Source organism: Chamaea fasciata, unplaced genomic scaffold (assembly GCF_029207755.1).
Source record: "Chamaea fasciata isolate MVZ Bird 193981 ecotype frontalis unplaced genomic scaffold, bChaFas1.0.hap1 SCAF_2, whole genome shotgun sequence".
In the NCBI taxonomy this organism is placed as follows: Eukaryota; Metazoa; Chordata; class Aves; order Passeriformes; family Sylviidae; genus Chamaea; species Chamaea fasciata.
The window spans coordinates 37,717,031-37,739,097 of NW_027094087.1; the positions used below are offsets into that span (position 1 = coordinate 37,717,031).

Sequence of the window (22,067 nt, forward strand, 5' to 3'; positions counted from 1 at the left end):
AACATATTGTAGTAAAGCAACATTTCAAGTGTTCTTCCACACTGGATGAGATCCAGCTGGTGTCAGGTAGAATATTTAGACAGCATGTAGGCACTCCATTTCATTAGAGGTCTAATCAAATTTCTAAATGCTAGAACAAATTACTATTTCCACACCTCTAATCAGCAATGAGGGTGCTTTACTGAGAGGAATGTCAATCAACTCAGAGGGGAATATTTTTTAATTTTTTTAGTTAATAGGCATAATTACTTTAAAACAGATTTAGAACCATATGGCCAAAACCCCTCCAGATACATTTAGACAATAATGTAACTATATTCCCTTTACCACATGCTACAGCAGGAGATATTAAACATATTTACAAGCACGTGCTATTAAATTAGGTTCAACACTGTTAAGACTGTCTTATTAAACAGTTTTTAACTGCAGAATTCATATGGAGGAGAGAACATATGCTGGCTTTCAATTGTTTTGTTGATATCAGCTAGAGCAAATCCAATGCAGTAATAAACTGCCCAGAGACAAATAAATTATGATTTTGAGTAAGCAGCTGTGTACTGCTCTAGAATGGTTTACACCAAGACAGCTTGTATTCCTTCATTGTCATGAACATAAGTTCGCTTTACTGTAGTTATGTGCAATTGCTCAGAAGCATGAATTTTTCTTTTGAAAATGTTAAGTGAGGAGTCACTCTTGCAACCATTCCTCCTTTCTAAGGAACAATTCAATCCATCCTATAAAGTGTCAAATGTGGCACAAATTTACATTTCTCTCCAGTTTCATGACAAAACTAATTTGAAACTTAATATGCTTCAAAACAGATACACAATTAAGCATTTTGATTCAAAACTACAGCAATTGAGACATATTTACTGTATTTATGACCTTATTGCTCATTCTGAAAAGATGAAAACCTGATTTTCAAGTTACCGTTTATTTTTCTTCCAAATGTCTTTTGTACTTGCAGAGGTAACAGAGATGTGACTCCAAAGAACTCTCATGAATGCAATTCCTTGCCGGCTTTCATACACATTAACCTAACATTTGTGTATTTTGGAAGACTTAAACCACAAACCAAAGGTTGGTCCACACACTGACCACACCATACTCCCTTGTGATAAAGACTTATTACTTCTGTTCCGCCTACTCCCAACACATGAAGCCAGGAATACTTCATATTCCACTCCATTATTATTTTTTACCACCTGATCCCCTGAGGAAGGGCACTGCAGGTAGCGTCACACTATTACCAAGTTCAAAAGGTCGGGGGCTGAGCTCAGAATCCATTAGAAATCCACTGCTAGTCTAACAAAACAAGATGCTTACTGTAAGAGTAATATGAGAGTCATTGACAACAACAAAAGGTGTTTAATCAGGAGGTTGTATCTGCTTATTTATCTTACCCTATTTCAGGTAGCCAGGGACATTCAGGAAAGAATTAAGATATCTCACTAGATTAGGAGCACTGACTTCTGTCTCTTACCCTAAACACCATCACGTACACCCAGTTCAGCCTCTCCCTAACTTAAGTCCATGACTGCCACAAAGATTATGCCCTACAAGAAAAAAACCCATGCTTCAAAACACATTCCTCTCAATTTAAGAAAAATGTGAGAATGAAAACATTTGAAAAATCAGTGGTTGATATGGTCTGTAACAGGAACAAATAGTTTTTCAGCTTCATAAACACATAATATTCACTACAATCTATACCAGTATTTTGCCCCAAGTGATAGTTATCTAATGTCTGATATCAGAAAAAGAGAAGCATCTTTTAAAAAATTTTGAAACTAGTGATTAAGAGAGACATTTAAAATTAATACTCCTTGATCATGGCCTCCCGTATTATCAGTAACACTGGTCTGCCCAGGATGGCATACCAGGAACTGCATAAAATTTCTTGAACTATCTGTAATGTATTTCATTACAGGCTGATAGGCAATCAGAAAAAAATTGTTTGTGGAGAGTATCCCTGCCTCCCTGTAATGGCATTTCACAATTTGACTCATCTGCATTATGTTCCCTATAGCTTCTACTCAAAGCACTAAGACTACCAGGCTGGGCTGCAGAGACAACAATGGGAAGCACCTCTGCATACAAACAGGAACACCTGCAAAGAACAGAGAAATTAAACAGCATAAATTATTTCCATACAGGTTTTTCTGAAGATGATGAGGTGCAATTTCTCATTAACTGAGGTCTCCCTCCTGACAATACAAATTTCTTTTTTACTGAAAATGCCCCATTTCCCCCGGTCCATCCTGACCCACTTAGACAAAAGCCAATATTCAGCCCGGACACACAAACTATGCTTGAGATCCCTCATTATTCTCCAGCCCTGTAAATGGAAATCTGATAATAAAATCTCCAGACCTCAGCTATGCACAGCCAGGGGAGAATTATACCACTATCTCCTCTTTCTCAAATCTCCCTCGCCAGAAAAAAATGGTTCAAATGAAGAACTAAATGAGTATTAGCAGCTCCCTCATCAATGTGGGAGAGAGGAAAAACCAAGGATGCTTAATGAACCATATTATTTTTTTCAGATTTCAAAACACTGCCATTTAAAGAGATGTGAGATTTGAAGCCCTAATTAAGTAACATGAATAAATTTAAAGGAAATGTTCACAGAGTCCACATCTCCAAACCACAGCCTGTGATTTGGCTAATGCAAGGCTCCACTCCCACCAGCAGAAGTAAATCTTAGCAGAGGACAACTTCCACACTTAGCTAACCCACTCCCAACACTAAACCTCAAAGTTTCTTTTGAATAAAATCCTCCTGCCCACTTTCTTTCCTTTCTCACCTCCCTTCCCTCCCTGTAATTCAGGGAAGACTGTGTTTTTGCTTTTGTTTTTTTAAACTGAATGACTATTCTAAATGAGCATGGTTGCTACAAGGCCACCTCTTACAGCTTTTCATTGCAAAACAGCGCCGTTCACCAGAGGTTCATTTCACTCATGCTACTCTCATTACAGGTCTAATGAAAATGTAATAGTTCTGCCATCTCATTTTCAGCCAGTAAAACTAGGAAAACACAAGGAAATTTATTTACAGCAGTTTTTAAGGCAAAAGCAGGAGAACGCGGGCAGCCTCAGGACCAGCATACATGTGCAAAGAGCAATACCACCCTTTGATTTCAGGACACAAAGACTCTACACTGGGCATAGGAGAACAATCAGTTAATTGGGTCAGATTCTGAAAAGATCCAAATTATTGAAACACCCGTGAGGGCGGGGAAGGAGAGAAACCAGTCAACTCTGGATTTTCACCGCATTTATTTCACAGGAAAGAACCTTGTTCTTAGTTGTTAGTTTGTTGGGAGGGTTTTTATCAAATCTTTCGAGAAAAAGTAAGAATGAATTATGAGAGTGAGGGGCCTGTGGCTGTCATCTTTAACTGCCCTAAAAAGTTTGGTTTGTTGCTCTCGGTTTATAGCTTTACATTTTTGGATCCTAAAAATTCCATCTTGTCCTCCCAGCTGTGCATGCAGGATTATTTGGAGGAGCGACCTGAGCTGGTTTCACCATGTTTCACCAGTGCTCCAGGGGACTGGAAGACACAAACACTGAAGGCAGACACAATGTTTTACACAACAGAGTGTGTTGCTAAAATTAGAACCAATGCAAACAGAGTTGATTTTTCATGACAGACTTTGCAAATCATTTTGAGAACTCCTTAAGAAGAAACATATTGGAATTTTAAAGCCATCTAGGCAGGTCCTCACATCCCCTACAATGTGAAAAGAGATTACTATTAAGAGGCATCAAAATATAGAAGACATAATTTGGTTTTAAAAATTAAGATTCTTTGTGACAGCCAAGGTTTGTTGATGAGATTTCCAAAGCCAACTAGACTATGCAACTCAACGACAACAACAAAAAAAGATGCTGCATTGTGGAAAAGCCAGGGTGTTTTCCAAGCAAAGGCATAGCAACTTTGATTTGCCTGTGCTCAGAATAGATTGAACCAGGTTACCTTCCCTCAAAATAGCTGCGATATCCTTGAAAGGCCTCTTGATTTTTACAGTGCAGGTAACAGCATCTCTATGCATCTTCATGACTCATGGTGACACATATTTTAGCTTACACAGGCTTATGAGACCTGACATTAAACTATTTTTGGTTCACTTTTGGGCTACTTTCTTACTCACCCACACAGAACAATAATGTGAATGAAAGTGTGTCTTTTTTTTTTTTTTTTTTTTTTTTGGGGATATGACCTCAACTCCCTGAGCTGAGGAGGCTGGTGCTATTGTAAGCACCACATCATTTAATGACGTTCACACATTTTTCTATCTTAAAAGCAAGTGCTTTTTTTGGCAGCATCAGACCTAGAACAAACTCTTCCAGATCCTCGTACCTGCAGACACTTCAATTATCCAGCCTAAATGTATTTATGACCATATAACATCCATCCACTCTTTAGCTAATTTCTCCTCACTTGCTCTTACCATGAGATGTATTTATAGACACTGATCATATCCCCTCTCAGCCTTTGTTTCTGCTGGATTAAAAACCCAAACTTTTTTCGTTTCCTTCTGTAAAATCAGTACACCTTTTCTCCCAGCACCCAGCCAGCTCCTCTCTGTGCTTGTTAAATTAGGGTCTATCCCTCCCAGCTTCCCCCCTCTTCAACACCACAGCCCTGCAGGGTGACAGTAAGGTGCTGGTCCTCCTGCATTGACATCCTTCCGCCTGCTCCTTCCAAGAAGCTGCTCCTATTAAAAGTGATGAGCAGCAAACAGCCAAGCCTGTAACTCTCACATTTCACACTACTGGATTTCACACCACTTTAACTATGCCAGTGCTAAAGATCTCCCAGCTCACCATGAAATGTCCCTCTCTCCCCAGTCCAACAACACTTATCATTTGTACTGTCCTCTCAGCACAGTGACTTCTCCTTTCAGCATGGCCCACCCTAATTCCTATTCTCATCAGTTCCCAATCACTGTAATTAACAGTAACAGGAAAACAGACCAACTGTGTCAGATCAAAGGTCCCTCCTGCCCAGTAACCTGTCACTGTCAGGGGACAACAGGATACATGTAACAGCCAGGAAAGCATACAGGAACTATACTGAGAGGTGTTGCTATTTTACATTTACATGTGTTGTTTAATTTTTCTGTTATGAATTTGCCCAAATAGTTTTCAAACCCAGTTAAACTTTTTGATATATAGAACATTTGATGTTAGCAAATACAAACATTTACTTTGCATTGAGTTGCAGTGTCAAGTTCAACCTTTGATGTTACTTCAGATGTTTAATGACCACAGTGCAGTTTTAGTCCATTCAAAGTTTATGGAAGAGGACACTCTAGCAGCTATCTTACCAAGAGAAGACCACTGCATTAGTCTAGCATGACCTACTTCTGGTGACATCATGTCATACATATTTGTTTCATATTTGCTCTAGTAACTTTGTACAGAATTGAGAGTTGTACTAAGGAAGGAGACAGGCATGGGAGGATGAGGAGCAAATTATGTCCATCATTTTTATGGGCATTTCTCCTCTCACAGGATCACCCTGATTGGGTAGGTCTATAAATACCAGGAAAGTCCTGGATTTCATATGCTTTTATGCTGCATTCCAGCAAAGACACTGGCTCAAGCCAGGAGGGTCAGCTAAGTCAGGTTCACTTCCACCTTGCCAACACTGAAGGTTGCTTTTAAACCACAGGCCCCCTTGCCACTGCCCTTCTATCTCCCTCACTAAAATCTAACACAAACCAAATATTTAATCCTGGAACAATGTTTTTACTTTTCTCTTCTGTCCTACCAACTTGTATGTACATGTAAAAGAACCTTTTACTTCACACATGCTTTGCAATTTGCAACCAAACTTGAATAGTTGGCAAATCGTCCCTGTTCCTACATTTCCTGACATATCAGGATTTTTCCATCCCCTGAAGACTTTTTGCTTATTCCTAAAAGTCTTCCTGAAGCAGTAATTTATCCAAAGAAATAGTAAACTCTTCCCATATAATATTCTCTTCTTTCTTGCTTGGGATATTGATTTTGTTTAAGCAGGAGAACCTTGGGTTTCTACCAGGCTCCAGGATAACACCCTGGAGCTCCCCTGCCCAGGGACTCCCCTACGTGCTGCATTTTCAAAGGGGAGAGCTGGAGCTGTCCTGGTTCCTGAAGTGACAGCAACTCTCAGCCACCTCCGGCAAAGACCTGGCAACAGCACTCCTATGCCCTGTTAAACACTTTTCCCTACTGCTATGATTCAGTTTCGTTACAATGGCTGCCCATCCATACCATGAACCAGAGCTACTTCTCTGGGTCATTCTCCCATTTATTTTAAACTGATTAAAAGCATTAGCCTCTGTTCAACAAGCTCACTCACCAAACCCAAGAACAGCATCACCTATTACTGGTTCTCTTTGTTTTCTCCTAAACCAAATAATGATGCAGTTGTTGTATCTATGACAGTCAAAGTCCTTCTGATTTGCAACAATTGTTCTGCAAGTAGATCTGATTATCTAAAGAGTACCATAACAATAAACCTGACTCGCAATTGTGTCCTTTTAATATGACAAACCTTCTTCATAGGCAAATTCAACCTATTAATCCTTAGCAAGATTCTCAGTGCTGTCCTCATAGAACTTTCCATAATAAAATGTAACTTTGATTAATCTGAAATTGGATGAAGCATAAAGTGCTGCATCTAGCTTTTCCTGTTTTGCAGCTGAAAGAGAAACTTACCTTCACCCATGAGAATCCAAAACCTGCCACACTATTTCAAATTTCATTATATGCCACTGAGTTGAAAGCCTTGCCCCTTATGATTTTGACAACAGCTCTACCTAAACTGTGAGCATTCAAATGACTTCAAATAAAGACTTAAAATGGAGGAGGGCAGAAGAGATTCAACATGTTTCAAGGCCATTCATTTTTTCCAGTATATTATCACATGAACATTAAAAAAAAAAAAACAACAAAACAACCTCAATACCATCAAAAGAACAGATGAGGCAGCACTTATCTGAAGATTATTACTCTGAGACTCAGGTCAAATTTGCATCACCCTTCCATCAAGCATTTTGTTTTGGTTTTCTCCTCATGTTTTCTACTCATATGCTTGCCAACGAGGTGCAAAAGGTTAAAATTTACAGTGATTTTTATTACACCAACTTTTAAATAATGACAGATGTAGTCAGAAGCATTGCATTTCTATTTTTATTGTCCAGCCTACAACAGAGAAGGAACGATGTCCCAGTACCACCACTGAAAGCACAGAACACCTATGTTTCAAGAGGGTTTCATGCGCTGTCACTCAGGTTCTTTATTCTTCCCCAATTTTGTCTGGTTGAAATGACCACAGCCAAAACAGAGCAGCACTAAGTTGTCTTCCTCAACAGACCCAACTGGGTTCCTATGCTTCACGATTATCCCTAAACTGCTTTAAAATAAAACAAAAATACAACAATAAATCAAATCCAGCAAGTTTCCTGTTACCAGAAAAGTACCATCTAACCCTGTCCCCACCTCCTGCCTCCTACTGATATTAAAGAGGTATACAAAAAAAGTCCTACCTACCAGGATGGGAATACAGCTTCAAAAAAATTCAGTAACTTAAATTTAATTTTAGATCTACAAGTGCTGCCAAGCACCATTTTATTTGTCAACAAAACATTTTTATTATTTGGCAGAACAAAGCAAGCTCCCTCCCTGCTTGTTCTACAGACATATTTGGCATTGGTTAATTTGTATGTCTTTAGACATATGTCAAGTCTGAAGCTGTTTCAGGCTTTAACCCTGCAGAACTTCTCTGTTTTAAGTGCTTGTTTTTCTTAAAGTGGCAACAGCAGCAAGCTAAAGCCAAGAAGGGATTTGGTCCTGCAACGAAATGGTTAAAAATCAGACTCTGCTGATGTGTGCTTCTCTGATCCATTACATTTCTCACAAGCTGAGCTAAGAGCTGAGCACCAAGTATCAACTGTAATATGATCCAAGAGTTTATGGAAAAAATAACTGCACATACCAAGCATGCACATTTAATAAGATTTTGTTTCCATTAAAATATTCAAGAAACAGAATTTTTAAGATCTGCTTCTCTCTCTGACCGATTTTTAACGTTTCTCCTCCCCCTCCCCTAAATACACACCTCCTTTCCAAAAACCAAACCCTTTAAAAGAAAAAAAAAAAAAAAGGGAAGAAAGAAAAAAGAAAAAAGCAGTCCTACTGCAGGGAAGAGAGGCTTGAAAAACAACTTTGATTGGCACTTGGCCTGACCCACAGAGGAAGAAAAACAGTTTTTGGACAAAGAGCGCAAATATTTGAGCTCATTGACTTACAGGCTTTCTTAGCATTTGCAAGAACCAACCTTGAGCAAAATGTGTTGGGAGAGATTGAATTAAAATAAAACCAAAACCGGCATCGCGTTCATCTCGGGCGCTCGGAGACTCGGCGCATTTGAACAGCTCAGCAATTTTAATTCATTTGCGCTGGACAAACAAAAAGCACCTCCACTAATGCTCCCCGTGAGGCAGATGCCGGGAGCAGGGGGAGCAGGCACCGCACCCCTCCGGGGGCTCGGGGGATCCTCAGGGAAGCGGCCGGGCACTGCAGGGATGTGGTCTGGCGGACTGGGGGGCGGGGTGGCAATTCTTTGCTGCTTTTCTTACATTTTTAAAGCTCTGATCTCAGATCCACCGCCCCCCCCCCCCGCCCCCCCCCAAGACTTGACGAAGATCGCGGTGAAATATCGCCCGTGAAATATGTGGATATTAAACTTTAGTAGCGCGGCTGGGCCCCAAGTGGAGCCCCCCCCAGTGCCATCGGGGAGGCCGAGTGCTCCCCAAACCCTCGGCATGCACAGCCTGGGACGAGGGCAAGTGACAGCCGTCCCAAGGGGGCGATGGGGGCGATGGAGGCGCGGGGCTTGGCACCCCTCGGCACCCCCGGGGATCCCCTCGCCCCGCACCCCTCTGCCACCCCCAGGCCACACTCCCCAGGCACTCACCTCCCGGGAAGCCCGCACCCCACTGCCTCCCTCCATCCCCCCGCCCCACTGCTGCCCTATCGCCCATTTCTCCTCACTCCACCGTCGCCGTACGTGTCCCATCCCGCCAAGTCCCCGTCACACTGCCCCTCGCTCCCCCAGTCACCTCCACAAGCCTCTCCCGCAGCTCCCGCCGCCTCTGTGCGGGCGCCCCCCGATACCTGTCTCGGCACCTTCCGGCAATTGCCGCACACCCGGTACTGCCCGGCGGCGGCGGCAGCGGCGGCGGCGCTGCCCACGGGTCCGGAGCCGAGGCGGTTCATGGTGGCGGGGATGGCAGCGACGGCCGGGCGGGACGGGGAGGCCCAGGACGCTCCGCGCCGCTCAGCTGCCCGCGCCGCCGGCCGCCCCCATCCCCGGCCGCGGCCCCAGCGCCCGCTCCGCGCCGCCGCCCCCCGCGCACACCCCCGCGGGCCCCGCCAATCCGCGCCGCCAGCCCCGCCCACCGCCGCCAACGCCGGCCAATCGCGGAGAGCCGCCCGCCGCCGGCCAATGGGCAGCGTCCGCTCCGGCTCCCATCTCCGGGCAGCCTGCGAGAGGGGGCGGGGCGAGAGGCGTGGCCGGCGCCGCGGGGGGCGTGGCCGGTGGCGTCTCTGGGCAGCCTTGGGCAGAGAGGGGCGGGGCCGGCGCCTCGGCGCGTGCCTTCCCTTGGCCAATAGGATGGGCACCATGCAAAGCAGGCGTAGAGGCCGCGCCCCCAGTGCCGGGGTCCCGGCGGCCGCGGCTCCCCAGGGCCGGTCTCGCTCCCGGTCCCGCTCCCCCCTGGAGCATCCCCGAGGGTCCCAGTTTGGGGCACCGGTGTGATGAGGTGCCGCGCTCAGCTCCCCACCCCGCCTGCCTGCCGACCCCGGGGCCGGACCCAGTCCCCGGCCATGGGCATCCTCATCCTCTGGAGATAGCCCGGTGCCCGGGGCGGGGGGCGAGCTGCTCTCCCTGCCAGAGCGGCGGGTTGCACATGCAGGGACACGGGTGCGCTGCTGCCAGGCGGAGCAGGATGAGGTGTTTGCTCTGGGGGAAGTTGGGAGCACGCATGCGAGAGTGTGTGTGTGTGTGTGTGTGTGTGTTTGCCTCAGGTCGCCGAGATTGTTAGGGATGATGAGTCAGGTTTTCTAGGCTCCATGCTAATGCACGGAGATGGAGTGTATAATTAGGACAGAGGCAAATCTATTATCTGCAGCCTCGGAGAGCTGGGGAATGAACCTCTTTTTTTTCATCACAGCATCTCTACATTTTCCCTTGCCTGTATGCTCTGGCTTTTAAGTGCGCACAGAGGAGCATCAGAATAAGTAGTTCCACTAACGTCAATAAAAGTTCATTAAATGTCGAGCGTTATATAACTCCTATTTTGAAAGACGATGGTATAGAAGGATTTTTTTTTTTTTAATGGGAACAGAATGCTATTACGCTACGAAATTTCTAAGCAGATTTGGGATGTTAAAATGTTTTCAAGGTTTCTCTCAGAGAAAGAATTTTAAATCAGCTGCTTGAGAACTGTGATTTGCTTTGCCTGGGAATGCTTTCTATTTTTGCAAAATGAAGTGTTGTATAATTTAGTCAACTGGCTGACTAAAAAGGGCACAATGCTATTAGTAATTTACATATCTTAAAGGAGACCGATTGAACCTAGATCCGTGTTTGAGAACTACTGAAAAGTTTCTCAGATCAGACTTTGCCACCATAAGTAAAACCACATCCACAGAAACATTCTCCTCCATCCTTTCCCTTCTATCCATTTGAAAACGGATCTTTTCCTCAGGCAGAGCAGCCTTCAACAGACGGACACTCTAGGGACTCCAGTGTTGGGAATGCATAGAAATGATACAGTCACAGGCAGCCAAACAAAATGCTTGGAGAGGAGGAATACATGGAAGGGGGTTGGTTTTTCTGTTTTGTTGTTTTGGGTTTTTTTTCCCCCTAAACAGTGTACTAGAAATGGCATCCCAACATGAGAAAAGAGTTTGTTTGCCTGAGTGCAGGTACTTGCTGTGCCATGTCTGAATCCCACACACTGCAGCATGGTGCTATTTAAACCAGGGGAAAAGGGTAGCCAAACAGGTTAGTTTTCATCGTGTAATCTGAATGTAAGTCTAAAATTTAAGTGAACTATGTGAATGATGTAAACAGCCTCTTATTTCTTGCTGAACTCCATGATAATGTTATCTAAAATAGGAATTTTTAAAAGAAGCAGTAGAGGATCAGTGTTATTAAGCCACAAGCAAAGGGGAGTCTACTCTTCAGCTCAAGTAGGATCACTTTGAGTAATTTGCTGTTAAAGTGTCTGGTTCAAAACTCAAACCCTTTGGCAAGGATGGTAGCAGATAAGTTTGAAAAGACAGGTAAGAGAAAGATTTTGGCTGAGTTACTCCTAATATTTAAGATTGGAACATTTGCAAATAATCAGGTTTCAGTAATAGCATCCATTCATTTATTTTATATCATATATATATTCATTTCTTTTACTCAGTGGCAAGTACACATGACTAATCATTCCTAGAAACCTGGCTGGGTCCCATTCTCCTGCTGAAATTATTTCTGCCTTGAGTGACAACTTCAGACCTTCAGCATAGTCCATTAAACCCAGGAAAATTTTCCATTAGCCAGGTGTGAAAGTTAGCCCGACTTGTAAGGCAGTTTAAAATCCAAGAAATTTGGTATCTAGTCTCTGTTCTGCCACAAATGTCTTGTGAAAGAAAGCAGGACATGCATGCCTAGATGCTTAAGTATTTGGTTGACTAACCCTTAATTAAACAAGAAGCACTTAAGTACCTTTGTGGCTCCCATTCCTGCCTTTCAGTACTTTGGTATCTGAGAAATGTCAAGAGAAACATAAACTTTGGAAGTGTTTCATTGTTTTTGGAAACAATACAACAAATAGAAGTTGCCTAAAACCCTTTTTTGCCCTCAACAGAAGTTCTATTTGGTATCTTTTCTGGAGTTCATTTTCCCCCCTCTGCAGTATTTTTTAATAAAGAGTTTTAATGCTAATAGAGACCAGACATGTACTTTACAGGGCCAGTGCTTACCCAGTAGCAGTCTTAGAAAACTAGTGTATAGACTATAGACAATATGACAATTTTCAAAACACCTGAGCTTTTTCTAGATGTCATGTTTGGAAATGAACTGCTGGGGTCTGTGTGGCAATGATTCTGTAAAACGCCGTTTTTGTGCTCTGTTTGCAGCATCTGTGGGGTCCTGCTGCCTGCAAAGGCTTATGGATGTGGGCCTGATTTTGACCTCTTGGATTATTCCATTTTGAGTTAAACATATGCATAAGTTCTCCACAACAGAAGCCTGTCTTTGTACAAGCTGGTTTCTTGGTGAACATATCCACATTCTTGAAAGTTCTCCTTGTAAGCTTATTGCTCAAACAAAGTATGCAAAAATATCCAGTGGTCCCTTCACAATTGTTTGGTAGTTTTTATGATTCAACTGTACCTCACTTGCCATCCACTGCTGTGGATTTCCTTCAGTTTTTGCCCAGCTACTGAGTCATAAAGGAAAGCAGAATGCTGAAATTAAGAGGTACTTGAGTTACAAGTAGCATGGCATCTTGACCTGCCTGGAAATTTTACAAAGATTGTCAGCTCTGTAAACCCAATCAGTTGTCTCTGCTGAGATCACCTAGACAGGCTGTGAACTATTGCTGTGTAAGGGTAAGGTGGAAGGGGTTTTTTTAATCTTGATGATATGGAGCATGCTGCCTTGAGACCATCACATCCTTTCAGAGATTACTGACCTGCTGGGATTGATTTGTACAAGTGGTTACTGGTTTAAACAGATTTTTATCATCAATGATCTTAACTTCTGCAAAGTTTAAAAAACAAACACTATGATGAAACAACAAGGCAGGAACAAACTTCCAAAGGAAGTAACGATTACTCTGCCTCCTGAAATCATCAGATGCATTTTTGGCAGACACATTGCAGCCAGGCGTGGGCTGCTGCCCTTGCCATAGGAGTGGCTGGGATGTGATGGCCTTTGCTAGAAGGTCAAATTTCTCCTAATGCCTTACGCAACCTTCAAGTTGACATTGTTCAAAAAGATTGGCTGAGAGACACGGATGCATCCAAACACTGAGCTGCCTTCATCCCCCAGAGCATATCATACTGATGCTGCATTTTAGCAGTGTGATGCCAGCTTTGAACCCCTGCTGAGGCTGCTGTATTTCCACCTGGAATTTGGACAAAATGCATCTCCACTATCTTCCAGACAGCACCACACCCAACAGCCATCTGCTGCACAACCATTCTGTAAGGGAGCACAGAGTGATAATTTTTTCAAGAGCAATGAGGTGATCTGCAGATTGACTGCACTGACCATATTGTGAGTCACAGAACAGTCACCCTGGTGACAATGTGCTGTGCAGGTGCTACGGGATGCTCACAAAATCTACATGATCCTTCCCTGAATTATGCACCTACGCTACAAGTGTGTAGTGCTTTTGTTTTTCATACATTATTGAACAGCTTGATGCTTCCTGAAAAGCCTAGATTGACAAGATCAAGTACTGTAAAATTGAACTCGTTATGCAGTGGAAACGTTTGTTATTCATAGACATCCAGCAGCTTGGAGAGAGAGGACAGGAGGGGGCAGCTGCCATGCAATAGCTCTGACTGGATTGCTGCAAGACTAGAAATCCCATGTGAAATTAAAAGATCCTCAAGTTTTGCCCAGAAGCAGGAAGAGAGAGCATACCTGAGCACCCAGCTCTGGAGCCTTACCCAGCTCCCTGACTGCCACAGTAAAGTGCTATGATTAAATGAGCTGATTGACACATGTCACATGCCTTACATTTCATGACTCCATGAGTCATTCGGTAAAGCCATACTGAACATGTATACACAGGCAAATAAATGCAACTTCTTCAGGCCAAAAATCCAGCCCATTGACATTATGTCGAATGAGTGACAGTCCTGCCTTCATTAACATATTTTTTGTTGCACTGTTCTAATGTCATTTACACAGCATTTATATTATGTTGTGGGGGGAAGGAAGAGCAACAGATAAAGTTTGTGCCCTGAGTGATGTTACACACACTCTGACACTATAAAATGACTTCCCATCCTTACTATTACACATTCTAATCTGCCAAATGGGTGTTCAGATAATTGTGTGAGACAGGGAGATGTGATAATTTGTGGAATTCTTCCTTGAGGGTGGGGGGTACACACCTTTTCATTTGCAGGGTTTAAACCCTAACTAGATAAAGCACTTGAAATTATGTTTATCATAAGAAACAATTATGGCCTGCCCCAGGAAAGATGAGCTCAGTGACCTAATAGGCCTTTTTAATATCTGATTTCTTTGACAGAAAGCATTAAATCACTACTCAACCAAGAAACCTCTTCTCTCTCTCTTCATGTTCTTCTGTGGTTTGCATGATTATTCACTAAATGTATTTCAACATGTTGTTTACTTCAATTCAGCCTTCTGAGACCACACTGGCCAGTGTTGCAAGCCCATAAATAGGGATCATCTGGAAAAAAAATACTTTATGATTCAAGTTAAAGTTGGAAATGTTTCAGCCTGTACGATTTTTGGGAGCGAAACAGAGGGGAAACGTATTAAATGAAAAAAAAGTATCGAAAATCAGGGCAAAGGCAGCCTGGTCTAACTCCCTGCAAAAGGAAAATTGCAAGTAATCACTTGTAATGTATTCCTATTAATACTGACGGTAGTCCTTCAAAGCAAGTTTAATGATAGCAGCAGGACTACCTGTGGGGACAGAAAACGCTCCCCCTTCCAGGACTGGAGGTGGACTTCATGGGGCAGACAGGGGTGCCTGGGGTCATCCATGCAGAGCAGGGACAAGTCTGGGTCTCAGCACTGCCTGCACAGCCACATGGAGAGGGACCAGTTCCAGCCCTGGTAAGGATATGCCGGAGGTTTTGTCCCTCTCCTAAACATGTGTGCCTGCACCAAAGCTGTAGTTGTGACATCTCTGTGAGATGTAAGTGTCCTCTGGCACTGTGGACCAGTGGCAAGATTTCCTCAAGAAGACAGAAATGCTGCTGGCCTTTGGGTGGAAAGTGGGAGTTCCTGCCTTGGCTCCCAGCTACAATGTGTATCACTGAAAAGCATAGCCTAACCACAACTGTAGGTCAGGCTGGTTAAAGCACCTCGAGCTTTCCTTTTGCAGCCAGGATACCACGAGGCCAAAAGTTCAAAAGCCAAGAAGCCAGAAGAGGGCAAGCAGGAGGCAGCTGGCTGGGGAAGAGAACTGGAACCTGGGGGTTTGTTGCCTGTTTCCTCCCGCTGCTTTGGCTCAGTTTTGTGCCTAGCCAATGCGAAGCACACAAATGTCTTTGTCTGACTGAAAAATGGTAATGTTTCTCAAGCAGCAGAACTTGTCTGTTTGTATTTTGCAAATAAAACACCTGGTACAGAATGAGGCCACATTGAGGATGGACCTGATAAGTGAAATTAGCTTTCTGTCTTCACTGGCAAAATTATAGCTTTCATTATTTTCAAACACAAAATACAAATAGAAAAAACCAAATACAAAACTTAGCAGCTTATGGGATATGGCACATAATTTAGCTCCATTTCTCATTGAAATGCATGAGATATGAACATATTTATATTAGAAGATCAGGCTAAATTATGGCAGTTTTATTCCTTGTTTTTAGACAAAGAAAAGCTGAAGTACTGAAAGATATGTGTCTGTTATGGACTTAGCTTATTTTTATTTTAAAAATATTTTTACCCTATTTCATTATTTTTCCAGTGGTTACACCCTGAAAAAAACAGTGTCAGTGCAAGTGGGATTTTCTCAGAAAGTACCACACTTAGAAGGAATTAGGCGTGTGAGTGGAGGCAGTTAGCACATGGGATCTTCCCAAGCAAAATCAGCTAAGTGCTGAAGGCTTGTTTGCATGGTGTGTTCTCTTCTTTCATTCATGTCTGTCTGGATGCTGAGGATGTTCTTGGGCAGGAGAAGTGTTAAGATTCAGCCTTAAAGAAAGACCCCTGCAGGGGAGTTGGCTGACTGGATCAGAAGCACAATTTGCCTAAGCAGAGCTTCACAACCTGCTAACCTTGGCACTCCCGCCCCCCTCCCTCCTGCACAGCTAGGCAGTGCCTGCTGTGATACACCAAAATGCAGCAAGCAGGATGGGACTGGCCATCTGGCACTGCAGAGCAAGAGAAAAGGAGCAGCAGTTTCCCTGGACCAACATCAGCCAAATCCTTTCAGCTTCTGCCTCCTCTAGCCTGCTGGTTGTCTGCCACTGGATGGAAATTCATGACTCCTGCATGTAGATTTTTCTTTGGAGACTCCCTGAACTATTTCAGCCCAGTGTTGCAGTAGACATGAGCTATATCTCTAATGTCAGGAGAGGGGAAAGGGAGGGTCAGTCTGGAAGGGAAAAAGGGTGTAATCAATGCACCTTGCTCTGCTGGTGAAACCCTGGCAGTCACTGCCTCAGTGCTGGGTCTCCTGAGCTGGAACTGGCAGAACCCAACTCCTGTTTGGGCAAATAAAAGACTAATAACATGGGTCATTGCATCTTGCTCTGCTAATGTCCAGATCCGTCTGGGATAACTGAACCTCAGGCACACAGACCGGACTATTTGCTATGGCCACTGAAGCATTTGTATTGATGAAGATTCGTGAGAATACTGGAAAGTAGAAACAGAGACAGCTTTATAGGTGAAGTGGTGTCTTTGTATAGCACAGGGTATGAGATGGAAAACATAAAAGGATTATATTTCCACAGCAAGGTCACGGCTTAAGAATTTTATTTGTCCTTATTTCTATTAAAAGGTCATTTTACAGGGAGAAATAAGTTATTTTAGTCAGGTTGTATTGCTCTTGAACTTAACCTTCCTCTAGCAGGACTCTAAATCACCGGAGATCATGGATTTTCTTGTAAACAGACTTCAGAGCAGCTTCCTTTTTGCATTATTTGGCTCCCTTGTTTCAGAAAGAGTATGGACCAAATTCTTCCTTGGCATAACTCCAGTCCTAGTACTCCTATTCTGAGAATGTTGGGCCAAATTCCCACTCCCTGTTTTGTCAATGTATGTTCAGATCAACTCTGCTATAATCATTAGAGTCGTTTATTCTTAGCATTAATCTATTGCTGAGAAGAAGTGAAGGGAAGCAAGGAAAATAATCCTGAATGTGGCCTTAAATATATTACTTACTCTGCTGAAAGATCATTCACTCTTGGTTTAACTTATTTCAAGCATGACAGTCCAGGAAAAAATGTATATCTGTGAGTGGCATAAGACTCAATAAGAGTCAATAAGACCCAGTGTTATGTGGTATTAATAAATGTATATTTGTGCTGAAGCATGCTAAACCTCAAAGGCTGGGTATAAATATCAATGTCTATTGAATTTCAGGAAGAGATGGCTGGCGGTAACTACGCTCGATGTCATTCTGCAGCATGCAATCTGTGCTTACACAGTGGCTATTCATAGGCACCTTCCTGCTGGTAGGCAGAGAATTTGTCTCTTTCTAGTCAGTTTATGGGAAGTGAATTTCTTCCTTTACATGGTTGGCAGGATTGTTAGATTTCCTTTGAGTAAAGGAGCAGTGATGTGCCATCGAGCTAGTAAAATGTGAGCCAAAAGCACTGGAGAGAGAGTGCCAAGCAGTCCACTCTTGGATAAGGATAGCCCTTGGCTAAAGGCACAGGGGATCCTGGTGCCTGAAGCGAGTTTCTGCAGCTGGTGGGCAAAGCATCTTCTGTGCAGACTGGGAATCTTCTGAACATCCACAGCAACTTCTCTCTGCAATAAAACATGGCATTCACGCCTTTAATCAGAAAGTGTGTCGTAAGCAGTGGCGACGAGTCATATTGCAACAGAAGGATGTGGTTTCCAAGCGGTGTCTGTAACATGATTAAGCTCGTGGAGCAGAAAAAAGTGGTTGATAACTGTTTGTCGGTGAGGTGAACAACTTGCAACTGTGCCAGGTAATTTTCTTGGTTGTGTTCTGAGCTGCCACGTGCAGCTGTTGTTAAAGCATCGCCAAATTGTTTGGCTATGGGTGGAAGAGGGTCGCAAGTGAATAAGTCACATCTTTGGGTTTGCATACCTGTATATAGCAGTGCCAAAGCAGAGAAGCTGACATTTAATATGAAAAAGACTGGAAAAAAATTGTCTGGTAAAAAAAGAAATCGAGGCATGTCCTGTCTGTAGCATGTTTTCCTTTTCTCCACTGGGATGATTGATGGACATGAGAGATTATTCAGAAACAAGAAGGGATGCTACTCAGCTGGTTTGGAAGCACCTGTCTGGGGTGAGCACCTGGGCACCATGGGGGCGGTGAAAATACCAAGTGCTAAAAAATCTGTCATCTTCCCAAGGCACTTGGTACCTGAGGTCAAGTCTCCACTGCCTCTGTGCATGAGGCTCACTGTTAAAACAAGGCATGGGGGCTGGGACAGCTGACTGCTGCCTTCTGGGACTACTGCAGATGTCTTGTGTCTTCTATGTGAGAATTATTTTCTAGAGACACAATGCCCACCAGCATACAACTTCATCATGAAAAGCAGATGGGATTTGTAATTCTGTGGAACTGGATTCTCCTTTCCCACACTTCAAATTGCTTTGCAGGTCTTTAAGCTTTATATTATTATGAAGAGCAGCACGAGGTACTGGTGAATCAGACCCCATCTGCTTCCAGATATTCCCTTCCAGATCTTCCTGAAGTATATGGAGATCCACTCATGTAAGATGCTTCATGAACATCATGAAAATAAAAGTCCAGAAAGAGCAGTTATCTGTGGAGTTATCAAATAACAGTGTCTGTACTCGATAAGATCCAGAGAAAGTAAAACAGGAAAACACTCGTACTGAAGACAAAGCTGATGTGGCTGCTGAACTCTTGATAATAGCATTAAGGGGAAGAACCCAACAGATCATACACAGTGTGCCTGAAGTTATCTGAGCTTGCCATTTTCCCACACAATCTGTTGGAAATTTTTACTACCATGCCTTGCTCTCCATCTTCTAAGAAGAGGTGTGTGCCGTGGGCTCCTCACACCACTGAAGGTACTGGCAAATGTTTGGGGTTTGCTGAAGAGCTACTAAAAACTGCTAGCTGCAGTCAGGTGTATGCTCATGGCATAATGAAAACCAAAGGTAGTGTGCACACAGGAGAATATCCCAAGCAGTACCAGGAGATTTGGTTAAAGTTCTTGCACAAATATGCACTGGAAGAAAGAGATCCTCAAATAGTTGTGTTTAATGCTCTCTTTTGCACTTCTGTACATGAAGACCCACGGCAGACTTGCAGGCTTGGGTGTTTAGCAACTTTCCTCTTTGATTAAGAAGCATAAAAGTAAAAAACAGGAAGACCCTCCAGAGGTCAGGACAGGCACTCTGCCATCCCAGGCAGCATTCAAATGACACTGTAATCAAAACTGTACTTCACAGCAAGTGAGGTCACAGCAGTGAATTTGAAAGAAACTGCAGGAAGAACCGGACATTTTAAGCAAACTTTGCTGTTTCTAGGTCTCCTGTGGCTTATCCAAATGGCTCCTGCTCCAAAGGTTCCTCATGGCCAGAGGCTGCAGCGCTGTGAAGCAAGAGTCCTGCTGGTAATTGCGGAGGTCAGGCAAGTGCAAGGCTTTTGGCTTTTGGCTGGTGAAAATGGGACTCTCAAGCCGCAGATGAGAAACAGTGATACTGAAACTCCATCTGAGACAATCGCTACCAGGAAGATGAAACCAGCAGTTAAGGGTGTCGGTGTGAAATGAGGCAGCCAGTCAAAGAGGCATGCTGGCTTCAGGCACCTATGAACAAAGAGCTGTTTCATGAAGACGATGCCCTGGGAACAGTGCTGATGGGGGGAGGAGGGCAGAAATCAAAGACTGGGCAAAAAATAAGGTGGCTGGATATCAGTGGACAGGGTGACTCCAAAGACTGCCCGTCCTCCCAGCTGAGATGAATGGTTTCTTTCTATTTACGTAGATCTGTATGCAGAAAAACATTATAACTGTGATCTAAGCAGAGTCACAGACATTTTGGCGCCTGGGCTGGTTCTCTCCTCCCACTCCAACGAGCAGGGCTTGACCCGAGTGGTGAAATGCATCCCGCAAGCCCTGTGCGTGTCACCCCGCGCCATGCCGAGCCCTGGGAGCAGCACGGGCTGCCCTTCGCCCGCCACCTCATGCTCAACCTCCTCTGGAGGGGCTGCCTGTGCTGGGTGACCATATCACTTGGGTGGAGGATGTGTGGGCAACACATCCCCCCTGCCCTACCAGTGCTGCACACCTCTCCTATGTCCCACACCTTTACAACGTACCTCTGCAAGCATTTCACTTGGAATCCAGCAAAGCCAACAGAGCCTCAGTTGCCATCCCAAGCTGAGCACGTCCTGAAGTGCTCTGGGAGCAGCCAGCTGAATCATAAGCCGATCCAGCAATTCCTATTCAAAGGCTGCTGCCTCTGCCCTTGTGGAAAATGCACTTATTGTTTTGGTTTTTTCCTTCTTTGTGCTAAGGTTCATGCAGCGCTTTGCTTGTTATTGCGTATAATGGTTTGTACGCAGCACACCAGCTCAGCGAGGGCTGATGCCAGGTTGCAGCAGTGCTGGGACTGAGCAGGTGCCCTTCGTGGAGCACAGCTGTGGCTGGCACTGTGGAACTGCACTGGGCACCCCTTCAGCATCAGATAAAATGGGAAACTCAGGAACTACCAAGCTAGGATGGATCTGAGCACAAAGCTACCAAAGTGAGCCATTTGACTTGCTTGTCTCAAGACTGAATTTATTGACTAGCTTACCTCAAGATTAAATTTATCAAATTATTTTTAAGTTAAAAAAAAATTTCCCTCTGCAGACTCAAGGTGTAATATGCAGGTGGATAAGATCTGAGGAAGGTCTCATCTCCTCTCTCCCTTCACAAATCTGCCTGCAGGCTGGACTTTGCCACAGGTTTCAGGGGTGACCCTAGGGCACCTCTCACCTTGGGAGGGGCAATTCCAGAAACCCACTTTTGTATTTTATTCATGCAGATGAAAACAATGGGAGGCATCTGGCTGTGGACTGGACTCCTGCCCCTGGGTTTCCCACCTCTCCCCAGTGCATTGCACCGTGCTCAGCCCTCAGGGGCGGTGATTCCCTCCCCAGAACCTTTCCAAAAGGTCCATGTGTGAGGTGGCTTTTGGGTGCTGTCACCTTGCTGGCGTGGTGTACGTACACCCTCCAAGGGCCCCCATCACTGACCCCAGCTGCTTGCAGGTTGCTCCTTGTCACCCACCCTGGGCAATCTGCATCACCTGCTGGCAACCAGGGTCCTAGGAGGAGAATTAAATAAAGATGCACATTGTTGTTGACAGAATAATGACTCATTATCCCCATTTTAGCAGCAGGCTAGCAGGCCACCACACTCCATAAGAAGCTAGCCTTGGAATCAACAACAATAAAACAGAAAGTCTATGTTTCCTCCTTTCCAGCCCCTTTTCTTACTCCCTGGAGGGCTGCCCTGTGCAGCACATAGGGAGCAGGCAGTTTTTGGCTCAGCAGTGCTGTTTGGAGGAGGGGAGGAGTGCTGGGTCACCAGCATCATGTGCGGCAGAGTGCAGAGAAGCGTGGGGCTGGCCTGATAAAAAGGGTAGAAAAACCCCACCGACAACCCCACAGCCTTTGAATGGCAGCATCCTCCTTTGTAAGCGGAATATGCAGATATATTATGTAACTCCTGGTAAAATAACTGGTTTTCCATACTGTTAAAACATGGTAATTGGACGTTTGCTTTTCTAGTGCCTTTGCAATAGAACATTTTGACTCTACTGCTTTTACTGTTGTATCTATGTCATTTGTGCCCTTTCTGTGTTACTGCCATTCTGCTAACACCAAATGTTAAAAATAACTCCACCTCACCTCTGCATATATTCTCAAGTATAAATTTCTAGTGCATGCATTTTCAAGCTTGCCTGAAAATGTACTTTTCTTTTAAATGAAAAATTAATTCAGTGCAACATCCCAAGAAAGGAGACTTCATGACAGCCTCCAAACATGCAACCTTCAGTAAATCCCCAAGAACTGGTAACACTGGCGGTGCCAAGAGGCACAAATCAGGCTGACAGCTCTGGCTTAGTAT

The 22,067-nt window shown here is 44.1% G+C and overlaps 1 protein-coding gene across 3 annotated transcripts in view; it reads right to left on the reverse strand.

Annotated features, from left to right (window-relative positions):
• The window catches only part of SESN3 (sestrin 3), a 45,016-nt gene extending 35,668 nt beyond the window's left edge, over positions 1–9,348 (reverse strand). For all 3 annotated transcript variants that reach the window (XM_066175711.1, XM_066175710.1, XM_066175709.1), the window contains exon 1: positions 9,171–9,348. In XM_066175711.1, the coding sequence (XP_066031808.1) occupies positions 9,171–9,272 (102 nt within the window). In that variant the 5' untranslated portion in view covers positions 9,273–9,348. The remainder of the gene's footprint in view (positions 1–9,170) is intronic.
• Positions 9,349–22,067: the final 12,719 nt, after the last annotated feature.